The 22,738-nt window shown below is 38.8% G+C and overlaps 2 protein-coding genes across 2 annotated transcripts in view; one reads left to right on the top strand and one right to left on the bottom strand.

The window, feature by feature from the left end:
• Positions 1 to 4,556, top strand: part of LOC134529312 (bestrophin-2-like) — a 306,594-nt gene extending 302,038 nt beyond the window's left edge. Inside the window, exon 11 of the mRNA XM_063363243.1 lies at positions 4,518 to 4,556. The gene's annotated coding sequence lies outside the window, so the exon portion shown is untranslated. The remainder of the gene's footprint in view (positions 1 to 4,517) is intronic.
• Positions 3,380 to 22,502, bottom strand: LOC134528892 (uncharacterized). Its single transcript, XM_063362559.1, has 3 exons — positions 22,445 to 22,502; positions 4,566 to 5,036; positions 3,380 to 3,529 (listed from the first exon to the last, which is right to left on the bottom strand). The coding sequence occupies exons 1-3, from the start codon at positions 22,457 to 22,459 to the stop codon at positions 3,380 to 3,382; spliced, it is 636 nt and encodes a 211-aa protein (XP_063218629.1). The 5' UTR covers positions 22,460 to 22,502.
• Between the last annotated feature and the right edge of the window lie 236 nt (positions 22,503 to 22,738).

The raw sequence follows: 22,738 nt of genomic DNA on the forward strand, positions 1-22,738 counted from the left end.
TGGAATTCAGACACGAACCATTTGCCATACTTCCGCCATTGTTTTCTGCTCTTTATTTAACACGAGGCAGATAATAGTTTTCAGGCCCTGAAAAGACAATAGGTCATGCGCAGTCGTCTCTACTGTCTTTCTTCATTGTCTTCTCATATTGTGTCTTGCGTGAGGATTTAAGAATCTATACTTGGTATCGCTGGAATAGCATGTGTTAACTTTTTTTTTCTTTTTCAGTGCGTTGCCCCACATATAAGCTTACCCTGTGTGCAAATTTCACTCACTAGCACATAACTTGGCCCTAAAAATGTATTTATCTAACCTGAAGAAACTGAAAGTTTTACACGCACCTTTGAGCAATTCCAAAGTCATCCAAAAATAACCAATAATGATGTTCTCTTCTATAATACTGAAAGATAACACCAAGGAAGAAAATTATAAACAAAATACATTTTAAAAACGATTTTATTATAAAAGCACTACAAAACTTACAAAATAAAACTTTACAAAACCTTTTGTTTTAAGCAAAGGTTACATTAAATGTTTGTGAATATTTGGTTGCTGGCGACAGAAAGACAGAACAGTTTGATTTTCAGTTTGTGTTCTTACTGCATAAGCTTCTATACTTTTTCTTTCAGCAAATAAATGCCATACAGCACTAAAATTAGCACCCCAGACTCCCAGTGATACAGTTCTTCATACATTTTTTGATACTAATAAATCATCCATGAAAATATAATTTCATAATTTGTCAAAATATTCCAAGTAAATTATTTATTGTATTTACCTTAAAGCAAAGAGATACATCTTAAAATACTATTACTTTTTTTTAACATATTATCTTTTCGAACTTAAATTATAATTTAAATAAATATGTTTTTTATGTTATCTTCCTCTTAAGTAAATTGTTCTGTTTTTAAAATGACCAGTGTTTTCAGATAAATATTTTAGAATTCTTAAAAAATATTTGATTTTAATACAAGAACTAATTGAAAATAAATGGGCTGATATTTTCGTATTTCCTTACTGGAAGGTCCGCGCTATTCTCATTAATAAGACATTAGAAGTGAGAAGTTGCTTTTAAAGCATGCTTTAGTCTTGAATCTCATTCCTGCGTGTTACTGAATCACTCAAATATAATGCACACCACAGATTTTTCTAGTTAAATGTTTAAATAATTAATGATGATAACCAGACTTTATATTTGTTTTCGAGTAGCAACTTAAAATATATTAAAAAATGTGTCAACACTTTTTAAGAAACATTAAATGGATACATATAAAATATATTATTGATTTATTTAATGTTCTGTTTTTAAGTGTATCTGGTAAGATAATATTTTAAAATGTTAAAAATATCTTTCTTCGTGTATTTGATGAAATATAAAATGTTGCCAAAAAATTTTATTCCAGTTAAATGTTGTTTAATCCCTATTTTTTAGAGTCGTAACATTTTTACTCACTGTACGTTAGTTTGCTGTATAAGCTGTAAACGCAATGGCTCAATATTTACTAACCTAAACCGGCTATCGGGGTTAATAATTTGGATAATTACACTATTTGGAAGAGTGTAACATGCAAAATATATTCTAGCTCTAAATGATGAAAATAAATTTTCAAAACGATTGTAAAAATTTGTGAACATTAAAATTTTTTTTGGGGGGGATATGACACCCAGTGGCTCAAAAGTATTATGAACTATGTAACAAATTTGTGTCATGAATTGGCCATTTCATTTCAACAAAACTTAAAGAACTGTGAATATAAAAATATGAAAGTAGTGATTTACATGGCACTGCAAATGGAAAGCTATCACAACTATGTTTTCCAAGAAGTCATCAAGCTATCTAAATTTTACATCTCAATCTCCAAAAGTAATATTTATTAGTTTGTGAAGCGTTACCAAATAATTATTTTTCTTAATTTTTTGTTAAAAGACTGCGATTGTGACCTTTGTGGTCTACATTAAATAAAAATCATACTTTAAACTAAAATGAAAACGTATACAATATAGTGCACCAAAAAACACACAAATTAAGAAGTTAACATCTGATACATTAGCATTTCTTTTAATAAATGTATGTTATCATAGTACAAATCTATCGCAAGAAAAATTATTTAACCTGTTGCTTTTTGCCTTTACACACCCCCCTGAGCAGAAGAAAAACAAATCAAAAATTGCTAAAGGGTTCTTTAACTTTCACTGCAATCAATTCTTCTTCTAATTACTGACAGAATTAAAATAACATATTTCAGTTTGGTTTGTATATTAGCCCCTGAAGTTATGGAGTACATGATTTTTGAACAAAAATTTCAGTAAGAATCTGAAATATATTAACTTCAGGAGTGTATAATGTGTACTAAAGGTCAATATTGCTTTAAAAGTTTTAATTATCATCTCTGTTATCACCACTAGAAAGAAATCGGCCATTAAGAACAGTATCACGGTCAAACTAGAACAAATCGAGAAAGCATGTCAAGCAAGTTTTATTTACGTCCTTCCAAAACAAAACTAGAATTCAAAAACTAAAAAAAAAATTCCATTGTAAGGCTCTTAAAGTGTGCACTTAAATGGGTTATGTTTAAAATATAATTTCATTCTAAAAGGAAATCGAAACTTATTTATGACACAGGGATTAACTAACCCCAATTTAATTTTAAATCGTTGGGTTGAAAAGTGCTACATTAAAAATTATATGATCATGTAATTTCTAGGACTTTCAGAAAAATTATGGAAGTTATGTAATGCCATTATTGTGGCGTAATGGTTAAGTCAAAGAGTATCGACTTGAGAATGATTCGGGTACTAAGGTTTGTTTACACTCTACATTAAAAATAGTAAAAACTGCTACAAAAAGTAAAATTAGATTACAAAAAAAAATTAAAAAAACTTTAACGATTGAATGTGTGATATCCTAGTGTTTATTAAAGAAGATAAATTATTACTGATTTTTTCCGTGATTTACACTTCCTTAAGCACGGATTCCTAGTGAAGTCCGTTGATTTACCAGTCAAAAACACCTAATAATAGATGATTTATTAACAAATTATAGTATTTTCACTGGTTTGAATCAGTTATCCGGATTTAATGTGTGCTGTTTTGTTTAAAACTGATCACCGAACTCATCTACTGTCCTTCCCAGTGTGTTGGGTTGCTCTGCGGTCGAGGCTGGGGGCTAGAAGGCGCGCGGCGCCCGGGGGTCAGTAGGGCCTGCCGTAGCTGCTGCTGGGCGCGCCGTAGCTGCCACCGAGGTCGGGGGCTTGAAGGCGCGCGGCGCCCGGGGGTCAGTAGGGCCCGCCGGAGCTGCCCGCCACGCGCCGTAGCTGTTGCTGGACGCGCCGTAGCTGCCACCGGGGCCGGGGGCTTGAAGGCGCGCGGCGCCCGGGGATCAGTAGGGCCCGCCGGAGCCGCCCGCCGGAGCGCCGTAGCTGCTGCTGGGCGCGCCGTAGCTGCCGCCGGGCGCGGGCGCGGGCGCGCCGTAGCTGCCGCCTGGAGCCGGCGCGCCGTAGCTGCCGCCGGGGGCCGGCGCGGGCTGCTTCTGCGCACACAGACACACGGACCATATAAACCGCGTCAGGCTGTTCTGGATGATGTTGGGACTGGTGGAACTGGGGAGGAGCAGCTGGCCTGTGATAGGTGTAAGGGCAAGTACAGTGTGTTGGTGCTGGCTGGAGGTTTGGTCTGCCGAAGGTTCAGTATTCTTCCCTTGACTTTATGGACGGATGTCCTCAGTGCCCGACTCGTGACTCAAGCATTCGGATTCTTAAAAAGCTCTGGACTGTTAGAACGACTGTTGTTGCCCAGTTCCTACCTGCTTGTGAACCCGCTGGGGTCCTATTCTGCTACGGCGGGTGAAGACAGCTAGATAACATGTTTCGCCGGCAGACTGATGGAGGAATCACTACAGAGCGATGCGACAGCAAGACATCGTGTAATCGTAAACATGCAGTTTCCCCCCGTGCGAGAAACCAAAATAAACAATTATATATTTAAAAATTTTCTTGCTCTTTAGCACGCACTAAACATAAGACAGCCGGCAATGTTTACAGGTTTTTATGTGTAACATATTTGCTCTCGGTGGGAATAATTTCGTGGATGCAACGAAAGTCAAGGAACAGAAATATTTAACAACCACGGCACGCCATCTGTGGTGTAAGGCGAGAACAAAAGTTGAAAAAGACAAAGGGAAACATTTAGTATCAACTGTTTAATTAATTATAATAATATGACAATATTTTAATAAAATTCCTTGTCGAAAATCAAGTCAAAATCAGGGGTTTAGTATTTTTTCAATCTTTATCACTAACCTCGGTAATGAGAAAATTCATGGTACTCATGCTGCAAATAGATAGTAGCACCGTCTGTTACACATTTCCGTTCTCTAACTTCCATCGCGTTCACGAAATTACTGCAGCCAAATGCCGTACACCAAGATCTAAAATGTAACTTGGTGCCCAAGCCCCAAAATTTCATCCCCCCTCCCCCCGGATCCATAAAACTGATCTCATTCGTCTGGGCTTTGCAAGGGACACCCTGCACTACTCTACACGGCGCGGACGCGAAGGGCGACCGACCTGCGTCTTGTAGCGGATGAAGTAGACCTCCGGCTTGGACGGCTTGGTGGGCGCCGCAGTGGGGATCACGATCTCCGGCTGCTCCTCGGGCTTCTTCACGAGCACGTAGATGAGAGTCTTCTCCTCGTCGCGCGGCGCCACCGGCAGGTCGGGCGCCGTCGGCGTCGGAGGTGTCGGCGCCTTGATGAACACGATCTTGTAGTGCTTCTGCGGCGGCGGCGGCGGCGGCGGCGACTTCTTGGGCCCGTAGGGCGCCGGCTCGGGCGGCGGCACGTGCACGTACACGTGCTTGTGCACGACGGGCGGCTGCTGGGGGGCGCCGTACTGCGGCGCGGGTGCCCCGTAGCTGCCGCCTCCACCGCCACTCGCCGACGGCGCAGAGTAGGTGTCGAGGCCGCCCCCGCCCCCGCCGCCGCCGGTGTTGCCTGGCCTGGCCGCCACCAGGCACATTCCCGCCAACAACACCGTCACCTGCACACGTTTCAAACTTATATTCTAGTCATGCACTGAGTGGCCGAGTTGGTGGGTGAGTACTCTACACAGAAAAACATTTACTGTGCTTTTACAAAAAATTCCTCTGGAAACCAGTTGCCAAGAAGTGTTTTGTAATACTACAAGAAATATGTTTTAACCTTTTTACAGTATATGGCTATGGTTATTTTTCCATATATGTAGTACGTTTTTCGAGATAATACTGAGTATTTCTTATAAAAATTGGCACATAATTTTGTATATTGATTTATGATTCATTGAAACATAATTATTTAAACCATGGATAATATCATAGAATATTAAATACTTGGACCTCATTTGTTTCATTATGATTATGAATGTATGCAGTTAATTCTGAGTTGCTATAACTGTTTACAAATATATATAAGTATATATATATATATCTATATATACCTATATATATATATATATATATATATATATATATATTGGAGGTACAGGGATAACTTACAGCATAAATTCCCAGATAATAATCCCATACCAGTATTACCGTGAACACTATTTTGTAGTGATATAGGTAGTTGTTTTCATATAAATGTACAAATGTAAATAAATAAATCTAATCTTACATGTATATTTATGTTCCATTTACAGAAAGAAATATATTATAGCATGGGTAATTTTCTTTTCGGAGTCTGCTGTGCGTGGGTTGCTTTCCTACGGATGGAGGACATTCCTGTCACCTACTACCGGAATTGTTAGATTAGTTTGTAACAGGTGTGTACTCATTCCGGGGAGAAATATTTTATATATCACAGGCCCCCCCACCTTTTTTCTCTCCTGAAATCCTAAAAAAGCATTATTTACACCAACAAAGGTAACATTTTGAATGCAAAAAGTGGGAAAAGTGTGGTTACCAAGCTATCCCTCGAAATGAAATTCCGCGTGCGCTCTTAGTTTGTAAGTCACTAGACGATCCGTCTCACATTAATTCTGCAGGCATAAACGACGGATGTATTAAAATCCTTCAATATAAAATCATAAAAACTTTAAAAACACATAAAAGAACTACATAACAATGTTGTCATATGGTGACTGTTGCACTAAACAAACAACTGTATCAGCGAGATAATTCTTAATAATGTGCCATAATTTCATGTCTTTAGAAACAGTAATACAGCACTTTCCAACAAAATTAAGAACGGCAGAAATTTAATTCCTATGCCATATTTATTTAGGGGATTAACATAAATTGCTATGGGCCTTGTTATACATAGTGCCTTGTCATTGGAAATATTCACCGCTTGATTCGCTTCGTCACACTGTTTCCATTTTTGCAACATTTGTAATTGGGTCTGATCAGCCGATAAGTAAACACACACTGCAAATACGTGAAGTTCGTAATTTTTCATGAAATAACAAAGATTGGTTAAATTATTTTTCCTATTGCAAGAGTAAGACAAAGTTACAGTGCATTGAAGGACATCTCGGCGCAAATAATTTCCGCGATTAATTTTCGTTTCTAAACTGTTAGAAATTACATTAATTTTATGTATTTTTCAACTAAGAAAGCACATCAAATAAACTAAAGTTTTTTTCGTAGTTACATATGACTGCATCGTCGAAGAAAGGTTCCGGATTCCAAGTTCTGTTTTCCTTTGTAAACAAGGTGATCCTGCTCGTGGAAACAAGAAGAATGTTTTATCAATTGTATGATTTTTTTTCAGGTGTTGTTACTACTGTGAGATAATGTTTGAGAATTTATTTTTAAAGTTAGAACAATTTAATATTCTATTCTTTTTTGACGATAGCCGTAAATTTACGAACATCACTAGAAAATTGTAACCAGTGTTCGTCGTATATTCAAAGTGAAAACCTTTAAACGTATGGCCAATGAAATATTTGGAAAGTAGCTGTGTTCGAACAGTGTAGCATCGTCTGCGTTTCTTGAATGGTTGAGCTTCTTCCAGGCACATGTCGCCTCCGGCTCACGAGTCCCAGCAGTTCAGTGTGGAAGCGAGTGCCCTGAAGGGCCTCCCTAGGCAATGCCTTCTCTGGCAGACGGCTTCCGATCACATGGAAGAAACCGCTGTCATGGGCATACCTCAGTGCAGTCTAATAAGTCTAATTTCAAAGCCTCATTTTACCCTACCAATGCTTTAATTTTTATTTGTTGATTTCTTAGTGAGAAAATATTTTGTACTTGTTGATCGGCACTAACTGATACACTTCGTTTTCTCCTAGCTGGGCATCTTTGACCCACGATCGTAAAGGGGCGTGTCCAAATTAAAGTGTTCCAATCATGAACACAGTACTAGAGTACGAAGGTTTGCATTCTAGCTTGCGACCAATTGAATCTGCGAAATTTCCGTACCTCTGATAATGAAAAATCAGATGTTTTTGCGAAAAATACCTGCGTTAAGGATTCGCGAATTTAATTTTTTTTCCTGTCCCTATATTAAAATATGATCTCGCATTCTGGAGGTTCAGGGTTCAAATCCTTGTACAAAAATCAAGATTTCATTTTTCAATGACTATGCGAAATTATTCCAGCCAAACTCTGGGATTATTCTTTACTGCATTATTTTTGTATTGGTACAGATTAAAATATTATCAGCTCACGGATTTATAGAGTAGCAGAGTAGACTTGAAGCACATGTGCCTCTGTGTCACGTTGATGATTGGACTACAGCGCTCTTGACAACCATTGACGTCCCTGAGTCAGTTGTACACAAGAAGACTCAGCGGTTATTCAATCACGTGTAACCCGCCAAAGAACATCACATTGTTGTCGATCAACGAGTACTCTAAAGAGGCTTATTTACGTACATGCATGGAGTGAAAGAAATCCGTTAAATAATTGTGGCCGTGGCCAATTCCTGTCCCAACATCCCTGATCACTGTAGAAGTGTTGCCGTCTCTAACGAACTCGCTGTGTGCGGGAAGTTAACAATTATTTGAAACTGTTTGCTCTGAGGCGCGAGTAAGCGTGCGTGTCGCCGCGAACGCGCGAAACTCGTGGAATCAGATAAGACGCGACGCGACACGGCGCGACACCACGCCTAAACGCGCGACAGCATAACACCGTATTTCCGTTACGTATATTCTTGAAATTAAATTTTTATCGTCATACTCCTTCAAAGATGGCTTATATTATATACGTCTTTCCTGTACTTGACATACTAATACATCAATATCCAACCCCATACTGAGAAAAAAATCAATTCAAATACTTATCAAGTGAATACTTAATTAAATTAAAGTAACAATGAAATAAAATTTTAACTAGTCAGCTGTAAACACCCTACCATAGAGTAAATAAGGCATGCCTTTGATTACAAATTTGTTATACTCGCTCATGCGCAGAACACTGCAGCCATCAGACAGTCTGCTCGCGACGAAGTTGGAGCAGTTATTCGATGTGGTTGCCTCGAGTCTGATCGCGACCGTTTTGTGGCGTCGTGCCGCGTCTGATTCTGTGGGCATTGTTTTGATGAAAACACATGGACGTCACCTAAGCGTCCTGTCGTGTCGTGTCGTGCCTTGTTCTGTGTGCGCCTGGCATCGTGGTGTCTTTCACCCACCATCTCGTCGATGGACCATTGTCAGCTAGCGCGGCTGAAGTCGCATTCTTCCGACCATAGAACTAGACATGTGACTCTTACAGTGGAAACTGAAATAATGTTTTGCGCGACATCTATTGGGTGGGCCCATAAATACTAGCAAAAAAAAACTCAAAATAAATATTCGAATACAAATTTTTAGGCTAATGTTAATTTATGTACTCAACGACTAATTGCTTAGTAAAAGTGATTTAAACTCAGCAACAACACTTAATGCTGTTTTGTAACAAAAACGCCATGTTCTATATTAATGAGTAGGAGATGTTACAGTGACTAGTATGCCACACTGCAAAATATGTGTTTGCCAAAATAAAGTGAATTAATTTCACTGGTTTGGTCACCTGACAATAGTTTATGCATTACTTCTCGCAATCACTGTAGTAATGTTAGCAATATGTGATAAGATCTAATATATAGCGGATGGGCCTAAAACTACTTCATAAACCTAGGTCTCAGTTTCGGCAATTATGGTTTCTCCCCTGTGGTCCCGACGGCCTGGCAGTCGCGCTCTGGCGACGTTCCAGAGCGACTTATCGCGTATCTCGCCCCACCACTCCCCCTCCCCCTGGCCGCACGACTCGTGCACGCCACGACACACGTGACATCCGGCACAACTTTCAGCTCCGTTTCGCTCGCCTTACCGAAACACCGAGAGAAATGAGCAGAGAAAGGAACTGGGAACACACGCCATGACGAAGTTTTAGTTTTTTTTTTTACATTTATTTAAGGGCTATGTATAAAATTTTAACTCGATGCCTCCCTTGCATTTGGTGTTCTGCCACAAACATTTCAACAGATATTTACATAGTGTTATATCACGGGTGTAAAAAGGCGCGCAAGTGATGATAATTACGTTGACTTGCGCGCATTTATACACCCTTGATTTTTGACTATCACTTCAAAATTTTTGTGGTAGATTAACAAACAGAAGGGAGGCATTGATTTCAAATTTTACAAATAGCCCTTAAATAAAGTAATGACAAAAAAAATCAGCATCCCGTTTGAGAACGAGCCTTAACAACGGCACTTACATATACTGCCTTCTTAAGAATGATCCGTACACGTAACTATAGCGTGTAGTTTGCAGCGTGTAGTTTAATGGACATCCACTCTCTCTTTCTAACACACGATTTTTCTCACTAGCGCTTTCCTGTTTGGGTTTGCACAGTAGCCAGATTTCGCCCGTACAGAACTAATATTTTGGAAAACAACTTTATAGTGTTTTAGAAAAATTATTTCTCTGTAAAGTCATTAAAACATTTATGAAAAATGTCTTAGTAAATGTATGCTGTAAAGAGAAATTTTAAGGGACAGTTTAGGAAATATTGCATCTTCTTATTGTGTTTAGTCAAAAGCTAAGTATAATTTTTATTTCTAAGGAAACATAATTGAAAGTTGGCATCTTGGTTCCAAATGCCTTTGTCAATTTATTTTACAAATAAATATTAACATTTTGGTTCTGTTCGAGCATTACTTAAAGAAATGCCTGATATTAAGAGTGACAGGCCTATACAAAGAGTTTCACGTTTGAAATAGTTATTATTTGGCGTTTAAAAAGAATTATTGTGTTAAAATTACTGCAACTGCTATGATACAGTCAAGACACTGATTTATATTCTTAAAAATATAAGAAAAAAATATTGATTAACAAAATTAAAACGAACGCAACTAATATCTGTCGCCGAGGGCAACAGTGCTCGCCACTTACCTTCCGTGAACCGCAAACTAAGGCCGGTAATCCAAGACAGAATAATAAGGGTTTAGGTGTTGAATATTCTACAAATGTACCCTGACCGTATTCCTAGTGCATTATAGGACACGGCCAGTCCCTTAGTTTTATAGAACGGATATTGGTGTCCTATACGTTGCCGATCTGTTGCCCTAATTCCGCGTCTGCGCTGAGCTCACTTTGTCGTTGATTCACTTTTGTGATCATCCAGGGACGTACCAAGCGTTTTGGCGTGCCAAATAAAATTTAATGTTAGCGAAACTATCCTGGAAAACATTTGGTACACTTTAATGGGTTTAACAAGAAATAATCGCAACATAAAAAGTACTTCAGAAAATTAGAAAAGCGGTTCTATTTTTATGATATGGTTCTGCTATCTATAGTATTTTTGCCGTAAATATTGTTTCGATGGTTGCGAAACGTCTGCTAGAATGCGTTGAAACCAGTTTCTAGCCTCGCGCAGGGAACCGTTTATTGAAACGGTTGCCAATTTGATTCCCTACTGGGATTCGGTTTGGACACGTTCTGGAATACGGCCCGTGAATTAGTTTACGATTGTGTCCCAACAAGAAAATACTTTTTCGCTACTTTACCCGATCCGTCTTGGAATACCACCCTAGAGTGAGACGCTCTACAGAGATCTACATAGTTCGCTTCACATATTTCCTGGCAGCAAGCCGAACTCTATTCACTTGTACACAAATAAGACGTCATATTATCTGTCCGAATAGCGTGCGATTGAGTCACATGAATCTTGTAATGCTTCCATTGGTTTCTTGTCCTTCAGGGCGTGTCGAACTAACCGTAGTCCAATGAGAACGGCGTTCAAATGTTTTAATTGGTTTTCAGTCTCGTGTGGCTTCAATAATAACGCAAATTTAGCAGATGTCTACAAGTGGCATCATAAAACATAGTTTTAAAGTTGTCCGTGTGTTGCAGGAGCAGTTGTATGGTACCAACAAAACCCACAAGATAACAGTCACTACGTTAAAAGTCAATACGTGTTGTTGATACTGAAATTTGATTCCTACAGTCCCACACTTAGCTAAAGTTTGCAAGTGTTTAGATTAATTTGAATTATTTTCAAACTAATTATTGTACACACCGTGTGCACAAGCATTGAAGTAAGAATTTTAAACGGCATAGAATAGAACTGTCGAAAACGTGTGTCATGGCGAATGTAGCTGGCATATTTGTAAGGTTATGAAAAAGTGTATTAAATTGTATGTCTTATTTTGAAACAATTTCATGAACATGCACCATTGCTGGTCTACAATGTATGTCTAGTCACAAGCAGACTGATCAGATCAATCTGCTTGTGCTTGACGATAGGAAGCAGATGCAAGTTCCCGAAACGTCGCCACTGTCTTTATGTAGGGAATTAATGTGTTACTTTGTGCTGTCGTCGTTGTGTTTTCCAAATAACTGTTTAGTTTACTCTCTGGGTTCGTCTGTTTGTCTCTGTATTGCCAATAGTTGTTGCTTGTCTGTATTTACTGTTCTTGTTGCTACTGTCCTGCTGTTGTTAGGCCACTGTGTCCGTCTGTGCTGTAATTAATTAATTTTAATTTATTCTCTAGTTAAATTCCTTCCACAAATTTTCTTTGCTTTCTAGGCATTTAATATTTGAGATCAGTGGATTTTGGCTTGTTCTCTGTGTGCCTATTCATTCAACGTTCTGGTCTATTCTTGACGTTCATTTTTCATGCAATCCAGGGTAAACCAGCCATAGCCGTGTCCCTGAAATTGTTTTAACTCAACTTTTCCCATTGCAAGAATCTTTCGAAGAACATTGTCTGTTTTAGTTTCATACATAAAGTGTTTGATTTGCTGTGGCTAGCGCATTAAAAATAAATTAACATAAAATTGATACTTTACAATTAAGAATTTCGAAGATTTATTTTTAAAACGTGAAAAAGATAATAGAATATTCAAATGTTTCACGATATTTAGTTGTATTGTGTTTATTATGTGCCCAGTTATTACTACGAAAGCTATTCAGGGAACGGTTTACAAATAACTACTGGCGATACTGAAACAACACAAATCTTAAATTCCCGAGTAAGAATCCTAACCCAGTATTACTGCGAACACTTTTTTCAGTGATAGAGTTGTTTTAATGTAAATGTACAACTTACAACTACCTGTAATTTGACATTTATATTTCTGTTCCATTAAAAAAAAAACATTACAGTGTACGCCCCAAGTAACTATTGTTGCAAATGTTGGGATTTAAAAAACAAATTTCAGACGAGCGCAAACTGTTACGTTAAAAATTATTCGCTTTAAATATGTGTAGGTATATATTTTTTGCCACAATCCAAAACTTTTGCTAAATGGCGTACGGGGTGTTAGTGTTGTGAATTTTGTGGAAAAAACAATTAAGAGAAATGGACACGTGTCTCGTTGCCATATTGTTTGCATACTCAGTTATTTCAAATAAGTAATTTTCGGAAAATATATTATATTTATATTAAAATTTCGTTTTGTTTTGATTTACTTGGTTGGCAAAAAATAATTATGTTTATTGCTATTTGTCAATTTTTTTTGTTTTGAATCCTACATGGTTTTCGAAACAACACGTCAGTGGAGATCTTATTCAAGCAAGCATTAAACTGACTGAAGTCTTCAGTGGCTGTGATCGACGTCACGTTCATGTAGTGACGAGAAAGTAGGATGTTTTCCTCGTGAAGTTATGATGAGCGAGGCTGTTACGAGGAAGTTCAGAGCCTATTAAAATTAATTAATGTACTTTCATCTAAGTCGTCAAGTTCATTACTGTCCTACATACAACCTTGCCATTTTCCTTTACCAGTTTTATCGCCAATGTTTTTTTCGCCAATGCTTTGCTCACATCAATCGAGAAAGAATCAAATTTTAAAAACAAAATTTTGAAATGTAAAAAGTAAATTGAACGTAGGTTTTAGCAGCACTGGTAGGTGTGTAAAGTAAATTCAAGTGGGGGTGCAAAACACCAGGAGTCACTTGGAGAGAAGTGAGAAGAGGGCAGTAAGGAATCTGCAGCCCAAGGGATAGTCCAACACAAGTTTTCAGTGTATAGGGTGCTTTTACGTTATTTTGAAAAAATAAAATAACTCAGTTATCGCATCAGTTATGTTTTCTAGGTAAAGAGAGCTGAGCAGTCTATGTTTTCGCAATTGTTTATCAGAGAATATAAAGAGAAGAACATAAAATATTTCTTTTTAAAGGCTCATAAGTCTCAACCCTACCCAGTGAAGAAATTTTAAATAACAGGCGGTCCAGATATCTACGCCCTTAGATTTAAGTATAAATTATATTATTTAATAATAATTAATAGTTGGCCCATGAATTCTTCGCGGAAAGATTTCCAGCCCAGCTGTGTGTTAAAACTTTATAGAATTGTCTGTGTTCCGTGGTTGGCTGAGTTTTTTACCGGTACATGTCTACTGTCAGCACACCAATCACAGCCATCCAGTGAGGAAGCAAACGCGTCCTGCATGTCACGGTCAAACAGGGTAACGGCTTTTCTTACAGACGGCCGCCAATCACATGAAAACAATCGCTAGCGCAGTCTAATGAGCGAATATATATTTTTTTGTGAAAAATACATGCCCCTAATTTTTAGTTTCGTAAATAAATAACCTATTAAATATTTTCTACTGACCCATTCACTGTGCTACCATTGATTTTTTAAGTGAAATTTTAGTAATATGTTGTATCTCTGACTAGTTTCCTAACGGTAAAAGATTTTTTTTTCTTTTTCAAATCGGTCGATAAGTTTCTGAGGTCACATCGCGCATGCAAACAAACGCACGCTGTCACATGTCAGTTAAATGACTGTTTGGCCGATTGAAAACTCCCTTTCCTCGGGAAAATTATTTGTTTTCCTAATCTAACAAATATTTTGCGTAATTGTTTGGGACAGTTTTGGATTAAGGTAGTCTATACGCCTAATCATGCTGGGTTTCAACCATGCAGGAAAATCTAGCAGTCATCATGTGCTTGTTTGGGGATTGTTTAGCCATGGCAGCAATTGTTTCCATGAGTAACTTCCCTATCTTAAATCTCGACTCTAAGTTGTTAAGTTGGGGACAGGTTAAACCTGCATGGACACATTCACGCGGGGTTAAATTCTTGCAAGCATTAAGCAGGCAGGTTCGATACGAAACGATAAGGATGGTCCGGAAGAAGAGTTGGTCGGTGCTAACTGCGGCCGCAGTGCTGCTCTCTAACGAGAGAAAGCGGCGACCTTGAACCGAGACAGCGTGGCGGGAAGCGGCGAGAGGAGCGCCTTAATTACACCTGCTGTAAGTTCGCAGGCTTTCGCGGGCGTTGTGAGTGAGCGCCTGCGCTAGAGAGGCCTCGGGGGAGCTGACTGCGATACCGTCACTTCCAGCCAGTGACTGGTGACTGGCGTACATCTCCTGAATTCCCGCTTTGCTGAGGTCTATCAGGGGAAATTTCGGAGTTGGCCGGACGCTAACGATCGACACATTTCGCGTGCCTCCTGCACAGCTATTTAGTAAAATTAGGGGAAATTTTAATTTTTACATTGCTGTTTTTTGAACAATTCAATGAAAATTTTATGAAGGCACACAGGGGCAAATGAACTCCGCCACACTCGTCCCAACTGTAAAGTTGTAGGACAGCTCCCTAAAGTACTGCCGATGCAAGCATCGCTACGAAGCGACTACACGTCTGCCAACTCTCTTGCGCGTAAAGACAATGAGACTCTAGGCCTACACGTGAGAATCACCCTTAGCGTTTACCTGCGTACCTCCCCCCCCCCCACGCGCAAAAATAACTTCAGGCTTAGGCAATCAAACAATGAAAAAATTCTAAATAAGACATGTGTTGTATTATTTAATAAATTTTCAGTGGAACCTTTCTTGACCTTGGATGATATGAAAAATTAAACCTTCAATTCAGTTCGAATAAAATTCGTACATTTATTCAGTGGTAAATAGAACACTTGAGACACGCATGAGTGTATGCTTCAGCTTTGATGGCAACACATTTTATTCGACAAGCCCACGGGAGACCCTGGACCAATTGTTAACCTGTGTCTAAGGATCGCAGGCTTTCGCGGCTATTGTCGTAGGTTGCATGGCTTGTGAGTTCAGTCAAACCTGTGGTTGGAGCAATCAGAATTTTTCCCATCAGCAGATTCCACTGAATCCACTTCGGCTGCAGGTTATTCACGACAAAATAAGGTGAAAACCTCTTTAACACTTAGGGCATAAAGTGATTTTAAAGTTTGTGTAGTTGTAGCTGAATAAGATTTTTATGATAAATATTACAGAAATTATTTAAAACAGGACACTGAGGTCTGAATTATGTGTTATTGAACAAAGTTATATAACTACGGCGAATTTCGTTGCTGTAGCATTATTTTTAATTGTAATAATTTGGTGTAGTTACATAAAACAAAAATATGTGGAAAATAAGTTCACTGTGATTGTAGAACTTCGTTCATTTAACATAATCCAGGCGCTCGGTGTTCAATATTGAATACTTCCTCTATATTTAAAACAAATCGATGTTTAGCCCCAACTTCAAAGACGTATAAGTCGTATAGAGGTTTCCAACTATTTTTGTCGTGATGAACCTGCATCCGAAGTTTTTTGGTCGAATTCAGATTCACTCTGTAAGTGAAAAGCAGGTTAAACTTTTTTTAAACTCAATTGTTAATAACGGTACCAGAGAGTGATTTTATTGCCTGGAGGTGAACACGAATCCAAGTAATAATCCTGACTGTTTGGTAATTGAATGTAATCGAATTAAGCGGCATGTCCAAATAGATTTTATCATTGCCGCTGTAATTCGAAGCACACTGGTAATGCATCAGCCACTCGACATCAAAGGAACAGTTAAAAAAATACAGGCTGACAAACTGTCACTAGGTATTTTAAGTTATTTGTGCACCTATATTGAGTTGAACGTCGAAGTGGCTATACCACACATTGCCTATATGCAAAAGAAGAACAACGAAAATAGAATGAAAGCTTAACTCGACTGATTTCTGACTCATGTAATTTGTATTAAAATTGATAATTATAAAAAAAAATTAATTTGCTACCTGTGTTGCCCATTTCCCCAATTGTCACTTTCAAAGCATCGCTTGATGTTTGTTTATGAACACTGATAGAATGCTTAAAACACTATTGACATAAAAATATACATCATAGGTACTAATTTTGAGAAAAGTAACGAGACACTCACTATACTTATCAAGCTGTAGCCTACGAACCGAAAATACCTTCCTTGTCAAATGTTTTGCAGTGAATACCAACTATACTTATAATACTTAATATAAATCTTAACATCAACAGAAAACATTTCACACTGCAAATTTCTAATATATATAAATATAAATATATCTGTGGTTAAAATATTTTTACAATTAAATTAATACTTCAAAAAAATTCTACTTGAATTATTATTTGATCAATGATTATCCTTCTGCCGCAGATAAGGTTTCATATAAGCCTCGGTTGAACAGCCTGTTGTTATTTAAATGAAAGTGAATAGAAAAATCTGACGAAAAAGTGAATTTATATTTTGGTGAAATGATTGAATGCGAAATTTTTTTCTTTATCTACAATTAAATTTCGTGTTTACTAAATTGTGCACTAAACGTGTTAAATTGAGTATGAAATGCATTCTTGATGACAATTCATTCATACTTATGCTTTTGTGTTTTCGTATAGCTTGAACTAATAGTCATACTTTCGTCAGCTACAAAAATATAACATTGATTTGCGAATTATTATCCTACATTAAATTTTGAATCTAGTTCAGTTTAAAACTAGTTAAAAATCAAAATTTGAACAGAAATTAGAAGAAAAAAAAAGAGAAATACTTGCATTTCATAAAGATGACATTCGAAAATAAAGTTTCTTTAAAGTACAACACAAACGTAATTCAAACCGCGAAAATTCGTAGTGACTGCAGGATCAAAATAGATTCGTTGGAGTCAAATTGAATGTTTGTTCTCTTTTATTTGGGGAAAAGGGGGGGGGGCCTTTAATTTTCATGAAAATGGGAACATAATATACACTAACTCATAACAACAAAAGCAACTGACACCGGGATGTGATTCGGACATGGACTATATATTTAGAGGCCCGCCTAGCCATGGGTGTATCTGTGTTAGAGAGGCGGAGCGATAAGTGCGACGCTCGCTGGTGTTTCTAGCGAGGTATCGCCCCTTAACGCAATTCTCGGGACTGGCACGCAGTCTTCTCGACGAGTATAGGGCAACTATACGATGTGAGCGGTAATCATTCTATTATATGGCAGATAAATGAAGATAAAGGTGTATGCAAGGCCCTTGGATGCTTTGAAGAATCTTTACCGGGGGTTTTATGTAAAAAAATAATTTTGAAAACATGCATTTAGCCATTGTAACTCTCCTTAAAACACAGTTTATAAACGAAACACGGAAACAGAACCACCCCTCCAACCTTAGAACGTTCTTAAATGCTTTTCGTAAACAGACACACTCTGGTAGCGGAAGAAGTTTTCATATCGTGTGGTTTTTTCTTAAGCTCTGCACTCTGTGTGTGTGCTCGGGTAGCCGAGGGCCAAAATGTGTGTCCCGTTCGAGGTAATTATTTTATATTTAAGTTCCACGCTGTTAAACTTGCCGACTTTCCTTTGGGTGAACTATCATAAAATGTATATATATTTGTACATATATGTATATATATATTGCACAATTTGCTGGAAAAGTTGCAGTTTTAACGTTTTTGCTCAGTATGGATAAGGAGAATGCAATAGAATATATAACTGGAACTTTTTAGTTTTAAGGTAAATTTTACTGGCTGTTATGTGATATAGTTTAATTTATTCATAAAAAATTAGTTAATTTTACATGAACTTTTAAATAATCATCACAATATTTATGATAATTAATTGAAGGAATTTTAAACCATACTACACAGTAGCCACTAGCATTGCCCTTAAACAGAAAAGTTTTTTCATATATTTATTTCATTTGATACCTCCTTTTCCACACTGCAAAAAAAATGTTAAACATCCAAATTTGCCAGCTATGTATGCAAAAATATTCACTATATATATGTATTTGTTTTCATTTTGTTGAAGTTTGGCCACTCAAAAAATCCGCAAGTTTAACCGTGGTATACGTAAAATAAAACAATGACCGGGGACGAGGCACACACCCTTAAGGCACTTGCGTGCACTTGCGACAGGAAACCCATGTAGATGTTCGCGCCGGGGGTCCCACCCAGGTCCAGTCTCGTACGGAGGCAGCACCCAGGCTCCACCAGCGACGAGGCAGTGCTGAGCGCAGCGAGTACTCTACCGCAACTCATTGTCATTGTCGAAATGTCGCTTAATCCAAGCACCACCATATCTACTATTCACAATGTTTTACTGAATCACCACGCGAAGTTTCTAAGTTTAAAATACCCTGATAACACACGCACCCATTCCTAATTTACAGGTTTTACCAACATGGAGAATTCGTGGTTTGGTATTTTGTAATTTATTGCTAGGAAAAAAGAAGAAAACCTTTAAAATAACCATAATATGTTGTTAATGAGCTTGTTAATGAAAAAAATTTCACAAACGAGAGGTAAAAACGAGTAAACAAAAAACCCAAAAGATTTCAAATTAATACAAATACCTAAGAATTCATTTTGATAGAAACATTTTGAAACTTTTAGTGGGCTATATGCGATTCTTTTACTTAACCGATAACTGGTTTTATTGTTTGATAGTCAAAATAACTCCCGCTCAGTTATTGTCTTAATGCAAAACTTCATATATTTTCAGTTTAACTTGTAACCAAAAGAATCTTCAAAATGGCATTGTTTTTGGTGTGTAGAGACATTACATGAAAGCGTTTCGTGCTACGTGCAAAGAAATTACTCGGAACACTAACGCTTTTTCTGTTTGCTCCTGTGATTGGTGAGCAGGCGCAAAGAAGATCCGCGCAATAGTTTCACGACAGGCTTTACTTTTATCATATTTCTGCCGTCTGTCTTGGACTCGGAGTGTATGACTAGCCCTCAACCAAAGAAGTACCGATCCACAGGCAAATCAGCTACGAGATAGGGCAAGTCAGCGGACCAGCGATCGGGGCAAATCCCTTCGATAGTGCAGAGAGTCCTGGAGTTAACCTTGGAGGTCACTGGTCATCGGATTTTTCCAGTCGCTGCCAACTTGAAACGCGCAGTGCTTAATGGGATCTCGGATGGACTCCACAGTCCTTTGCATGGCAAAGAAAAATTATCGTTCGATCATTGGCCACTGACAAAGAAGCGTGTCGAAGAGGTTATGCGTGATTGACCCTTCCTTTTGTTTATCATTGGCTCGGAGCCTCCCAGGGCGGGCGACACAGCCACCGGTCCAATATCGAAGTCGTTTAAATAGCCATGGTCAATAGCGTACGTGAAATTCTCTTTCGCGGGGGGAGGGGGGGAGGGAGGTACTGTAGGGCCGCGACGTCTTGGCGTGTCGTTTTGCGGGGAAGCGGGGAAGAGTAAATGAGAGGGGAAGCAGCTGCGCGCGCACATCAGCCGCTATGCGGTTCATAGCAAAAACATCAGGCGCCACGCTCTCAGTCTGAAGTGAATAATGGAGCCCGACGCAGGACGTTCAAGATACAATAAAGTAATACATAGTGGGGAGAGGGAAATTATAAGTAGTGTAATCCAGTGTTGTGATGAAGAAGCTGCCAACAAATGTCTGCTAGTACCTCTAACAAATGCAACCGAAAGAGCTGCGCGATACACAGGTATAAGCCAAAGATCAGTTTCGCGCATCCGAAAACACAACAGAGAGACGACAAATAAAAAACAAACAACAACATTATAAGTTTTTCAATGCATTCCCCGTAATTTCACCCGCGGTTTGTTTGTTTTGCATTTGGCAATTTTCCCAACTTTCTGCACCACTTGTTAGAATATTTTTTATCTACAAGTGTAGCCGATATTGCTACACATTATATTGTATTTGGTATATTACATGATATTATATTACATTATATACATTATATATTGCATTATATATTTTATAATATATATGATTTTATGATATATATTAATGTATATTATATTAATACATTATTTATTTACAATTTATATGTTTATATTTACATATATATATATCACTCCTTTATTTGACCGTTAAACAGCCTCTCATGTTTAATTATTCATTTCAAGCCAAAAAAAAACTGGGAAACGTTTGTTGTCAGTTGATGACTTTGATAGAAGAGTGATCAGAGACACTAGCCACGAATTTTATGCAGTAAAAAAACGACAAGGAAACTACTGCCAGTTTTGAAAGAAAAAATCGGATGGAGTTAGGGAAAGACATCGCTGCGTAAAATACTCAAAGAAATGGGTTTTGTGTGGAGAAGAAGCCAAAATAAGCGAATGCTTCTTCTCGAAAGATCTGACGTTGTTGCTTGGCGATAACGGTAGCTGACTCAGATGAAACAGTGCAGGGAGGCTGGAAAGAATATATTTGACATGGATGAATCCTGGGTTGACACTAATTTAACCTTTCAGAAATGTTGGCAAAAGAAAGGTGACGCTGAAGGTGTAGGTAATGGCAACAGGAAATGCAGCGCACAGACTGATAGTTTTAAGCGTTGGTTCTAGGCAGGGCTTCCTTCCCGGAGCCTCTCTTGTTTATAAAGCAAGCACAACAACAGGAGACTATAAAATACGCGAGGATGGTTTGTTATAAATATGGTTTTCGGACCCCTCGAAATGACTAAAATGGTTCTTTCAGAGTGCTGTTATGGAAAAAATACCAACCCGTGTGCATAAAAGTGGTAAGGTTCTTGAAGTGCGTGAAAGTGTCATGTCGATCGTCTTCACATTTCAGCCAAACCAAATGGAAAAGTAAGCATCAGCGAGGGAGTTACATGCAAGTCTTAATTAATTGTGTTTCCTACAGCAACCCACAATTACAAATTTAGTTCTTAACTTTAAAGAATTGTATAGCTATGTTTAACTATATTTAACTAAGCTGCCCAGTCGAGCAAATGGTGCACTACCTTTAAATAATAAATTACCGTAAAGCATTATCACATCTTTGTATCATTAAGATCTGCGCTGTGTTGCACCGTACGTGAGATTGTTCTCGACCAATGTTTTCGGAACGGCATGGAGACTTCCAGGCCGTTGTTATCTGCGGAGCAGACAAGGCGGGACGTGTCGATTACAAGGTCGCTGAGCTCTAGGGAGTCGATCCGCCAAGACGTCGCGGCCCTACTATAGAACCACTTTGCCCTTAGAGGAGGGGGGAGATATTATACCCCACCATGCGTAACCCCTGGCCTTGGTCGATTTATTCCCTAATTCCTCTGACTTCTATAATAACTGTCCGTCTCCAATGACCTCGTGTCCGGCCTGACCACAGTGAATAGCTGAAGGTCTTAGTTCAGTTCCCGACCGACTCGGGGATTTTTCATTCATGTAAAGTTCCCTTCCTGGGTTCAAGGCCGGGATTTATGTTATTCCTTCAACCTTTCCTACTGCAGAAGGCAATGGACCACAAACGCAGGATCGCCTCGCTGTGGTGATGACTGGGGATCAAACTATTCTTCAGTTTGATACCTATCATTAAACATTGGAAATGATGGTGTGCCTGACGTATCGGCATGTCGTGTTGATCGCCCTCTTAGATGGCTGAAACAGTCTTCTATTTTAACAGTCTATATGGGTTGGGGCAGAGTAATAAAATAAATTAAGTTCCCACTACACTACGTTTTTCCTCAGTGTATGTCTGAACGAATTCAAGTTTCCAATTACAAACAAAAGGAAATGATATGACACAAAAACTTTGGATTCCAAAATGGTTTCTTTTAATTGCCATCTCTACTCTTTGAGCAGTGCGGCCAAATCTGCCAATTCAAACGTTAATGACCACACGAACGGAAGCTGACCCTGTAGTCTAAGTGCGGATAAAGATCGCATTCGCAAGCAGCGCAATAAAAACCATTCTGAAGGTTTTTGTTTTGTTTCCAATAAAACAGTTTGAAGCGTGTGTCACGGCGGACGTGGACTCGCAGGAGGCTGCTCGCGCTGACGACAGACGGCCAGCGCACTTACCGCTACAACTCGCATGCTGGCGCTCGCGTCGTGCTCGGGGAGGCTGCTGCTCGCACGGGCGCTGGGCTGGGAGTGCGGCCGGCCAGGCGCGCGCGCCTCTTATACGCGGCGCGGCGTTGCACCACCGTGCGGAGAGAGCGCGCCTTTCTCTCCCGGCGTGCACTGCCACTGCCATTCGCGGATTCACCTCGTGTTCTGCTAGAATCCAAACTAGTTTACCTTCATGCTTCTTCAGTGATTGGACTACAGTTTCCTGAAGGAATCCAAGTCAATGAGAAACCATCAACAAAAGCA

Source organism: Bacillus rossius, chromosome 2 (genome assembly GCF_032445375.1).
Source record: "Bacillus rossius redtenbacheri isolate Brsri chromosome 2, Brsri_v3, whole genome shotgun sequence".
Classification (NCBI taxonomy): Eukaryota; Metazoa; Arthropoda; class Insecta; order Phasmatodea; family Bacillidae; genus Bacillus; species Bacillus rossius.